At 39.6% G+C, this 12,374-nt stretch overlaps 1 protein-coding gene across 1 annotated transcript in view; it reads left to right on the forward strand.

Annotated features, from left to right (window-relative positions):
• Positions 1-1,021: 1,021 nt before the first annotated feature.
• LOC110506171 (transmembrane channel-like protein 3) overlaps positions 1,022-12,374 on the forward strand; it is a 60,944-nt gene continuing 49,591 nt past the window's right edge. The window contains exons 1-2 of the mRNA XM_036981790.1: positions 1,022-1,140; positions 6,956-7,102. Coding sequence (XP_036837685.1) covers positions 1,022-1,140; positions 6,956-7,102 — 266 coding nt within the window. The remainder of the gene's footprint in view (positions 1,141-6,955; positions 7,103-12,374) is intronic.

A 12,374-nucleotide genomic window follows, 5' to 3' on the forward strand; every position in this document is an offset into this window, starting at 1 on the left:
TTGATCTGATTTGACTACACCCCAAGGCTTATGAAAGCACCTCTGTATGTGAACCGGATTAGAATTCTCTGTGTTCCTGGCAAAAGGTTCCACAGAGGTTTATTTAATGCTTAGGGTTTCATTTTAGACCTGCTTAGGAAAGACACTGAATGAAATCGAAAGAATTACAATGTACACTATATTATTTAAATGATCATATACTATGATCGGTATCCACTATCTACCAGGGTTAGATCAATTCACTTTTCAATTCAGTCAGTTCATGAAGTGAATTGATAAAGGTTTTAGATTGTATTAATTTCACTTGGGTCAAATGGATGAGCAAATTGCTATTGTAAAAAAAACACCAAGTAAACTCCCCTCCCAGTGGCCTATACTGCATTATGGGTTTGAATGAATGGAGTCACAGGCTTTACTGTTAGAAGATATTATCATTGATTCATTATTTGAGTTTGATTGGAGAAAAACACACAAACCAACCATAGTTGTGTGAGCCACAAATATACAACTCATGACAGCCATGAAGGTGTGTGTGTGTGGTGTGTGTGTGTTGCGTGGTGTGTGTGTTGCATGCACTAGCCCTTTAAGAGTTCAGTATTTCTCTGATTGGATCCGAGAAAGAGTCAGGCAGGGCTTGTGCGGCCAAGGGTCTGTCTGATGCTCCAATGAGGTACCACGACTGCAGGTTGCCCCAGCCACTCCCGTCTCTCAGCTCCAACACGCACACACACACACACGGCCCCTAGACTTCATTCAGCTTTGCCTCAATCAGTCTGCAGAGAGTCTCAGGAGAGCACAGGGGGATGTGTCAAGTCAGTGCTTTCTGAAAGTTTGAACTGAACTGCACACACACGCGGTCAAGCAAATACCACGGAGAACACACACACGCAGGGACACTCGTCATGCACATACACAGTCTGACCCTAACACACACACAGATGGATGGACAGAGCTGAACGTTTAAGCTTGCATACATATACCCACACCCAGAAACACACACGATTGCTGAATTACGGTCAGGATGAGTGGCGTGTCTGAGACTGCTGTGGTCAGTAGACCCTTGACTACCGTGAAGCGACACAAGAGTGTCAGGAAGAACTCCAGGCGGATTTACTCATCTTATCAAGACAACCAGCCAGGGTGAGTTCTACAATCTTAGAAAAAAGGTGTTACCTTGAACCTAACAGGGTTATTCCGCTGTCCCCATAGGACGACCCTTTGAAGATCCCTTTTTGGTTCCAGGTAGAACCCATTTGGATTCCATTTAGAATACTTTCCACAGAGGGCTCTACATGGAACCCAAAAGGGTTCTACCTGGAATCAAAAAGGGTTCTCCTACGGGACAGCCGATAAACCCTATTGGAACCCTTTATTCCATTTTGTACTATTCTATTCATGTTGATATTAAATTATGCTTTCCATGTGCCAAATGAATATGCATTGTGTGGACAGAGGACATTATTATTTCTCAGTTTTTGACCTCAACTCCAAAGCATCCTTTTTTATGACTTGCAAAAGTGTAATTTACATGTATACATGGAAACTGTTGTAGTATAAATGTATCCTCATCCAGGTTGTCAAACAGGTTAGTGATTGATTGACTGAATGTATTTGATAATTAAGGTAGAAGGCTCCAGCAGGAGACAACATTACATATATAATACAATATGGATGATAAAACCCAATACAGCCCAAGGGCTTGTTGCCATTCTGGTCCTCATATTATTTCTGATCTATTCATGTATTTGTCGGGGACCATGTACAACATGCCATTGCACCAGATTGAGCTAGATTGCTCATTTTCATCTGTAGTCCCTGGGCAGAAAACAATCAACATCAATACAATGCTACAATATAACACACTATTCAAATATATATACAGTACCAGGCAAAAGTTTGGATACACCTACTCATTCCTGGGTTTTTCTTTATTTTTTTACTATTTTCTACATTGAATAATAATAGTGAAGATATCAAATCTATGAATCAACACATATGGAATCATGTACTGTAGTAACCAGAAAAGTGTTAAACAAATCCAAATATATTTTATATTTGAGATTCTTCAAAGTAGCCACCCTTTGTCTTGATGACAGCTTTACACATTCTCTCAACCAGCTTCATGAGGTAGTCACCTGGAAATCATTACAATTAACAGCTGCTTTAATTTGTGGAATTTCTTTCCTTCCTAATGCGTTTGAGACAATCAGTTGTGTTGTGACAAGGTAGGGGTATTATACAGAAGATAGCCCCATTTGGTAAAAGACCAAGTCCATATTATGGCAAGAACAGCTCAAATAAGCAAAGAGAAATGACAGTCCATCAGTACTTCAAGACATGAAGGTCAGTCAATCTGGGAAATTTCTGTAATTTTCTGTTTCCTCAAGTGCAGTCACAAAAATATCAAGCTCTATGATAAACTGGCTCTCATGAGGACTGCCACAGAAAGGAAGACCCAGAGTTACCTCTGCTGCAGAGGATAAGTTCATTAGAGTTACCAGCCTCAGATTGCAGCCCAAAAAAATGCTTCACGGAGTTCAAGTAACAGACACATCTCAACATCAACTGTTCAGAGGAGACTGTGTTCTGTGTTAATCAGGCCTTCATGGTTGAATTGCTGCAAAGAAGCATCTACTAAAGGACACCCAATAAGAAGAAGATACTTGCTTTGGCCAAGAAACACGAGCAATGTTCATTAGACCGGTGGAAATCTGTCCTTTGGTCTGTGGGGTCCAAATTGGAAATGTGGGTTCAAATCGCCGTCTTTGTGAGACTCAGAGTAGGTGAACGGATGATCTCTGCATGTGTATTGGATGGAGGAGGAGGTGTGATGGTGTGGGGGTGCTTTGCTGGTGACACTGTCTGATTTATTTAGAATTCAAGTCACACTTAACCAGCATGTTTACCACAGCATTATGCAGCAATACGCCATCCCATCTGTTTTATGCTTAGTGGGACTGTCATTTTTTTTTCAACAGGATAATGACCAAAAAAATACCTCCAGACTGTGTAAGGGCTATTTGACCAAGAAGGAGAGCGATGGAGTGCTGCATCAGGTGACCTGGCCTCCACAATCACCTGATCTCAAACCAATTGAGATGGTTTGGGATTAGTTGGACCTCAGAGTGAAGGAAAAGCAGCCAACAAGTGCTCAGCATATGTGGGAACTCCTTCAAGACTGTTTGAAAAGCGTTCCTCATGAAACTGGTTGAGAAAATGACTAAAGTATGTGCAAAGCTGTCATCAAGGCAAAGGGTGGCTACTTTGAAGAATCTAAAATATGAAATAGGAAATATATTTTGATTTGTTTAACACTTTTTTTGGTTACTACATGATATGTGTTATTTCATAGTTTTGATGTTTTCACTATTAATCTACAACATAGAACATAGTAAAAATAAAGAAACAACCTAGAATGAGTTTTGACTGGTACTGTACATACATACAACAATAGACATTCTAGTTATAATATTACAAAAGAGTATGTCCCTTTTTCCTACACATGTCCACATGGCTGGTTTGCCTTTAGCCACTTCTCCAGGTTTGTCTTGAAGCTAGCAGAAGTACTGCACTCTGTCACACTGGTTGGCAGGGGGTTCCATAATCCAGACGCTCCGACTGAGGAAGTTGTCTGGACAAATGTAGTGGATCTAAACTGAGCTGAGCAGTCTCCTCTGGTTGAAGCTCTTGTCCTCCTGGTATTGTCTTTGCAATATGCAACAAAGAGGAGGTGGGGCAAGGTCATGAGTGATCTTAATCATCAGAGGCATAAGAACTTGTCAAATCTCAGTAGGTTATATTTCTTAATGATATTGCAGTGGTCATTTTTTCCCTAGCACTTTCAGAGTTTGTTTTTAGAGCTTTTGAAGTGTTTTCATTGATGTGATATTATCTTGTGACCAGGTTGTGACCAGTGGTCAGGGCCGTTTTCTTTGTTCATGAACGTGGCCTTATTTCTCTTACAGCATATTGGATGACTCTCATTCATATTCCATTCACCCAGTTAAATGTAACAGCGATAGGTTTAGGCTACTACATGATACTCGAATTTTCCCTATGCCCATCATGTGGTTGCTACAACCTAGCCTATGAATGAAAGTTTACAACGTAGGTGCACACAGGTCGAGAGACACATTTAAGGTGACTGGTGAGAGTCTAGTGACATCACAAGATGGGAAACGGAACCATGTTTCCGTAATCCAACCAGTTGAAAATATGCTTTGGGATTTAATGAATATGATGTCAGTTCAGTTGGCGTCTGAGACATGATTACTGATGATAGGACGACATAAACTGTTGGAAAATCTACACATTCTAGTTATCAGATTCACATGGAATTGTTGTGCAATTTAAATGTTTAAATATGAAACTATTTGTGAAAAGGTCAAATGTAATTTTTTGCTTCTTAATGAAAGAACGGTTTGTCAGAAGAACACCCTTCTGCTCACTCAGAGGCCCCGCCGAAGTGAACAGACATGGGTTGTAAACTATGAAACACGGCTCTCTCCCCCAATCCCATATAACCCCCTGGACGAAAATGTAACTTCCTGTTCCAAGGACGTGCGGACTGGCAGTCCCCCCGTTGAAAGGACAAAGACCACCTACAGAACGAAGCCAACATCAGCAAGAACCTAACGCAATTGGCATCGAATTTCAATGTGAAGGTGACGACCTACACCCTGGAAGGATGAATTTCGACTATACCAGCCAGAATATAGCATGAGCTTAAAAGTATGGCAACTTGGTGTGAACTTTGAACTCTTATTCACTCCAGAGGTGATACCTCCTAGGCTTTGAGTTAGCAGCAGCCGCTGTAAATGTGGGCTAGGAAAGGACGGATGATGTATCCAATCTAACACACACAACAATACCACAAAGTAACCGTTCTACCACCAGACATGCTTCAAAGGACAACCTGGCCTACCATCTACGACCAACCTACCGAAGCGCAGCTCAGAGTAAATATTAATTGAATTTACCTTTTTCAAATGGGCGGTAATTTAGAATGCATAAGATACTGTATTTACGATAGCATAGCGTCTCCCTTTGTTACTCAGTCTTCCCGCTCTTTCATTCAAATCCAACCCCCTCTCTTTGTGTAACCAGCTGTCTTATCTGTTCCGTCCACCAGGGACGTTTTCTTTATGACATAATTTGTAATCAATGTATGATCCATTCTGTGTAGATGTAATTCTGTGTGATTATTTAAGTATTTAGTCAATAAATAATTAAACCAAATTTTGTATTGCTGATTCGACATTTTAGCCAGGGTTTTTGAAGATAACCAAGAATTTATAACTTTCAGATGAGACTGAATAAAGTGATGATTAAATATTGACTGCTATTGATGTAAAAGATTACTGACAGCATGTCAGTTCGTGCTGCAATAGGCTGATAGGCTGATAGGCTGGAGGACGTCATCCGGAAGTTGTCATAATTTCTGTGTAAGTCTATGGAAGGCGGTGAGAAGCATGAGCCTCCTAGGTTTTGTATTGATGTGAATATACACAGAGGAGGACGGAAGCTAGCTGTCCTCTGGCTACACCATGGTGCTACCCTACAGAGTGCTGTTGAGGCTACTGTAGACCTTAGCAAAATAGTTATTTGGTGACCTGATTATATTTTGTATAGTTTTATCTAAAAAGGATAACTTTTTAAATGTTTTACAATTTACATTTTTATGAAATTCCCTCAGGCTGATGGTCTGAGGGAATTTACATGCAGACAGTTTTTGTTATGTTCAATGTTAGACATGAATAGTCCAACCAGTCAGCTATTTTGTTCGTTGCTGTTGTAATTTTAAGAGCCGGCTGTTGCTTTGTCTTGACATGTACATACAGTAGAAGACTGTATCGTCTGCATACATCTGCATTGATGTATATACTAAATTAAAGTGGGCACAAAATGGATCCTTGAGGGACCCCGACAGAGCAGTGAGCGGATGTTGAAAGTTAGATTTTTGGTGCATTGTTTTCTTTTGGTTAGACAGGATTCCATCCATCTGTTTGTGTGTGCTGATAGTTTGTGGGTTGACAGTTTGGATAGCAGCACATTGTGGTTCACTGTGTCGAATGCTTTCTTTAAATCCAGGAAAACAGCTGTCACAACTCAACCTTTGGCAAATTTGGACATTATTTCCTTGACAAATAAGCAGTTTGCCATTTCGGTTTAATGATGTGTCCTGAAACCAAACTGCATTGGATGGAGAGGAGAGTGACCTGAGTTTAGGTGGGCTATTAGTTGGTTGGCCACCACCTCTTCTACCACCTTGGATATGATTGGGAGAATGCAGATGGGCCTATATTTGGCCACATCAGTTGGATCTCCAGCCTTGAAGATTGGTGTTATGACAGCAGATTTCCAGTCGTCAGGGAACACTGCTTCTATAATTGACAGATTGACCAGACGAGTGACTGGAGAGCACAGGGTACTGGAGTTTTCTTCAGGAGGACGGAGTCATACGCATCCTGTGACTGAGTATTTAAGATTTTCATTATCTCCCGCTCAAGCTGAATATTTATATTGTAGGAGTTAAATTATCTACCCAACCATTCCTCCTATACATTTTCATGTCATTCAGTATCCTCACTTTGATAATTAAGTTCATGTGTATGACTTAAACAAATAGTGATTCAATCTTGTTTTAGGTTCACTGCATTTTTAAATGAAAAATAAACTGTGTGGATTACGTTGATATTTTAATGTAGGGACTGTGTACATTCACTTTTTGTGTGTGTGTTTGGTGCATGCCTGCTTCTGGTGCAGGTGGGCATGTGTGTGTGTGTGTGTCATGTTATGAACTCTTACCATTTGCCTTGCTTGTGAGGAAATTGACTTTACAAGAAAAAAGCAACTATCAACATCCTGCTTCTTTGAGTCTGTCTTCACTCACACAGCAGAGCACAGCTGTCCATCAAGATAACATGTTGACCCCTCTCCTTCTGTCCCATTGCAGCCAATCAGATGAGGAGGGCAAGGAGGATGAGCATGCGGACAGCAACGACCCAGAGCAGATGTTCCAGAACATCCAGTTTCAGAAGGAGATCATCGCCAACATACGCACCCGAGCCTGGCCTATGAGACGCAAGCTCAAAGCCCTCAAGTAAGGCACTTAGATGCACACATACTGAATTGAGTAGACACACATGTACACACCATCACCAACATGCACACCCGAGCTCAGCCCATGAGACACAAACTCAAATCTCTGAAGTAAATCATACACACACTGTAAAGCCCACACACTGCTGTATTGCTTAATGAAAGTGGTCCTAAAAAATGGTGTTGTGTGTTATGGTATTGTCCAGCCTCGGAGTACTCAAGCCTGTGTTATGGTGTTGTCCAGCACCGGAGTACTCAAGCCTGTGTTATGGTATTGTCCAGCACCGGAGTACTCAAGCCTGTGTTATGGTATTGTCCAGCACCGGAGTACTCAAGCCTGTGTTATGGTATTGTCCAGCACCGGAGTACTCAAGCCTGTGTTATGGTATTGTCCAGCACCGGAGTACTCAAGCCTGTGTTATGGTATTGTCCAGCACCGGAGTACTCAAGCCTGTGTTATGGTATTGTCCTTCACCACAGTACTCCAGCCTAGAGAGTGAGGTGACAAAAAACATTCCAGCTATTCATACATAAATTAAACACCTCCGCAGAAGAACAGTAGGCCTTTTAAATTGCATTGTTTTTGTGATTAAAGAAAATAATCAAATGAATTAGAAAATGGGGCTTACCCAAGAAAAATGTTCCAATAACTACTACTAACTAATTCATGGTAAAATGTATAAAAGTTATAATTCTAATTCAAGGTAACAGGTCCAATAGTTATAATACTAATTCAAGGTAACAGGTCCAATAGTTATAATACTAATTCAAGGTAACAGGTCCAATAGCTATAATACTAATTCAAGGTAACAGGTCCAATAGTTATAATTCTAATTCAAGGTAACAGGTCCAGTAGTTATAATACTAATTCAAGGTAACAGGTCCAATAGTTATAATACTAATTCAAGGTAACAGGTCCAATAGTTATAATACTAATTCAAGGTAACAGGTCCAATAGTTATAATACTAATTCAAGGTAACAGGTCCAATAGTTATAATACTAATTCAAGGTAACAGGTCCAATAGTTATAATTCTAATTCAAGGTAACAGGTCCAATAGTTCTAATTCTAATCCAAGGTAACAGGTCCAATAGTTATAATACTAATTCAAGGTAACAGGTCCAATAGTTATAATTCTAATCCAAGGTAACAGGTCCAATAGTTATAATACTAATTCAAGGTAACAGGTCCAATAGTTATAATACTAATTCAAGGTAACAGGTCCAATAGTTATAATACTAATTCAAGGTAACAGGTCCAATAGTTCTAATTCTAATTCAAGGTAACAGGTCCAATAGTTATAATACTAATTCAAGGTAACAGGTCCAATAGTTATAATACTAATTCAAGGTAACAGGTCCAATAGTTATAATTCTAATTCAAGGTAACAGGTCCAATAGTTATAATACTAATTCAAGGTAACAGGTCCAATAGTTATAATACTAATTCATGGTAACAGGTGTTGGAGCTCAATATAACCAAGGCAGAGATTTAGGTACAGCATCTTAGAACTCTCCAAAATGGCACCCTATTCCATATTTAGTGCACAATTTTTTACCAGGGCATATAGGGTTCTGGTCAAAAGTATTGCACTATGTAGGGCAGAGGGGGCCATTGGGGACGCAACCTTAGGTTTAATTCCTTAAGATGGACAGGACAGGTATACAAATGGATTTATCACAAGATGCATTTGACCACAGTATAAGAAACCCTATGCATAGTCAAGTGCACGTTTTGTTCCCTCTTCGCTGTTGTTTTCCCCCCTGCAGTCTGGTTATCCAAACCCATTAACATGCCAGATAGGGGAAACATGTAAACACTAGCTCTTCATTAACACCTGAGAGCTCATAAATGGTGAAAAGGCGCTAACTCTCTGTCGCTAATGGGCGGAGGAGCCATCGGAATGTAAAGCATGAGGCGAAGTAAATAACGATTAACATCTGCCTCTCCCGGGCTCCTCACTCCCTCGCCACGTTAATGGCTCCTCCCACAGAAAATGAACCAAATTAGCGGAGTAATTATTTCATCAGCTGTTAGTTCGCCTGGTTCCTATTTTTACTGGGGTCGGAACCTCTAGTCCCACACACACATTGATTATACAAACACCATGCATGTAGAGGGACACACCTGATACCTTTGTGTTTGTTTCCTGTTCTGGGGGTTTAGGATGCTATTAAATTCAAATCGGAATCCAGATGTCTCCTGACAACACAGATTAGACATTTGGACCTTGTCCAGATACCTATACCTATGTCCTAAATAGTAAGCATTTTAGGTTTGCAAATATTTAAGTCTTATAGTATGTCAAAATGATCAGGTTTAGTATGCTTTAAATGCCAGGATGTCATAGTCATTTAGACTTTTTATATAGTATTCTTTTGCTACTCACTATTGAGGAAGAGAATTGTATTTGTAGACCCACGTGTGTTTGACATCAGCTGATAATTGGATAAGGGGATGGGTTGTGTCCCTCTTGACACAAACTGGTTGAATCAACGTTGTTTCAACATCATTTGTCAATATACACTACCGGTCAAAGGTTTTAGAATACCTACTCATTCAAGGGTTTTTCTTTATTTTGGCTATTCTCTACATTGTACAATAATACAATAATACTTTGCCTGGTTCTGTATTGTGACGTGGAATCTACATGGAAAATACATTGGATTTGAAAAACGTTATCTTCGTAAAGTGTTTTGAGGGTGAAATTTCAACCATAGGATTATGTCATCATGGTAACCAATTTTCAACATAGATAACCTTCTATAAAATATGTTGAATTTTTACCTTTAAAACAATGTCAGATCTTCAATGTTATATCCACTTTCAGAAAACAAACAACAGTCTGGGCAGCACTTCCTACTGGAGAGTTGATCTATCTACAGCTACCCTTTGGTCTCTTTCCCAGGGTTTTAACCAAGCCCAGCCCTGGTTAGCTATGATGTTTGTCACTGACTATTACCAATGTGCTATTGTGACAATGATTGTTGAGATCTCCACTTAGATTCACCGTTGCTATGGAAGTCATTCCAAAGGGGAAGGTTTAACAGAGCAAAGTGACCATACTGTATCACTCACGTATCATCAATGAGGCTATTTAAGCCTGTATAGCATTTTCAAAGTCCTCAACGACAATAGAACAACAGGCCTGGGGTTTCTGGATGAATTGAATGGATTGAAATACAGTAAATAGCCTATTAAATTGTCTACAAGTTAGATCCACGTCTCCAACTCAACCAAAAATAAAAGTTAAAGAACGGGATTAAGCCAGTGGCTCAGATGGAACTATCCAAGCAGCAGATACATATTTTTTAAATGTTAATATTTTGTTGCGTTGTCAGGCAAACACAATTAAATATTCATTTTTTAATACAGTAAATAGCCTAAAGTCGCTCTTTTTTATAACCAAACATAGATGTGATTTGACTACAGCCGTTTACAGTATTTTTCTCAAAGAGCATCACTTCAGGAGAACGAGAGAGTGAGCGAGCGAGAGAGAGCGAGAGAGATGTGCTGAGTAGGTTCTAGCCATAGCAGGTTTTATATGGGTGGTTTGTTATTACTGCTCTAGGCTTTATGACCGTCACACGGATGAGATGCAAGCCTGCGTTTTACGTCCTCAGTAATCTCTGGGTGAATACTGCTGATTACACACCCTGCAAAAACACCTCATATTTTACACTGCAAATCACTGGTTCATACCCCCGTTTTCACCTGTTTTGCTTGTTGTGAACTTCCTGTCCCCGTTTATCTCGAATTTCATTTGATTTGTTTTGAAATGGCACACTCAACTTTTTTTTGGTATTAAATATGTATATTTTATATTTCCAGTGCATTTTATTTATCTAGGTATTTAAACAGCTATATCTTTTAATAGGGACACCTGTACCAATGCAGCAATCAGACAGTCGTTACAAACATAAATGATATCAACCATAGAGTTTATCCTAGTAGTAGTACCATAACATACAGGTTATCAACCATAGAGTTATCTTAGTAGTAGTACCATAACATACAGGATATCAACCATAGAGTTATCTTAGTAGTAGTACCATAACATACAAGATATCAACCATAGAGTTATCTTAGTAGTAGTACCATAACATACAAGATATCAACCATAGAGTTATCTTAGTAGTAGTACCATAACATACAGGTTATCAACCATAGAGTTATCTTAGTAGTAGTACCATAACATACAAGATATCAACCATAGAGTTATCTTAGTAGCACCATGACATACAGGATATCAACCATAGAGTTTATCTTAGTAGTTCCATAACATACAGGATATCAACCATAGAGTTATCTTAGTAGCACCATGACATATAGGATATCAACCATAGAGTTTATCTTAGTAGCACCATGACATACAGGATATCAACCATAGAGTTTATCCTAGTAGTAGTACCATAACATACAGGATATCAACAATACATTTTATCCTAGTAGTAGTACCATGACATACAGGATATCAACCATAGAGTTTATCCTAGTAGTAGTACCATAACATACAGGATATCAACCATAGAGTTTATCCTAGTAGTAGTACCATAACATACAGGATATCAACCATAGAGTTTATCTTAGTAGTACCATAACATACAGGATATCAACAATACATTTTATCCTAGTAGTAGTACCATAAGCAAGTTGAAAGATGAAAAGAGTGTGCAGGCCCAATGGTCTGGTGATATAGGCACAAGTACGAAACCATGGAAACCAGAATCCGTTACCGTCCGTCTCCACCCTTCCCGCTTTGGCTCTTTTTATTTAGTCTCCTCCTCTCTTTCTAAAATATATTTTTAATCTGCTCTAAACCATTTTTATTTAAGATGTATAATTTCAGAGGAGCACATGAGTCTGTCAAAAGCCTGTTGAGAGTAGGCACCGTTGATTAGAGCAAGTGCCACAGACATCTGAACTACCCCAGTGATGGGTTGAGAACCACAGTAGGAATACTCTACTCCCACGCACAGTAAAGCTGAACTAGGACCAGTGATGGGTTGAGAACCACAGTAGGAATACTCTACTCCCACGCACAGTAAAGCTGAACTAGGACCAGTGATGGGTTGAGAACCACAGTAGGAATACTCTACTCCCACGCACAGTAAAGCTGAACTAGGACCAGTGATGGGTTGAGAACCACAGTAGGAATACTCTACTCCCACGCACAGTAAAGCTGAACTAGGACCAGTTTGTGAAATAACATGCAAGGGTTTAACCTGCTGCAAGTTATTTTTGTCTGAAATTACATCAATCTCTGGAATCAT

The sequence above is a fragment of the Oncorhynchus mykiss genome, chromosome 6, assembly GCF_013265735.2.
Source record: "Oncorhynchus mykiss isolate Arlee chromosome 6, USDA_OmykA_1.1, whole genome shotgun sequence".
Lineage (NCBI taxonomy): Eukaryota > Metazoa > Chordata > Actinopteri > Salmoniformes > Salmonidae > Oncorhynchus > Oncorhynchus mykiss.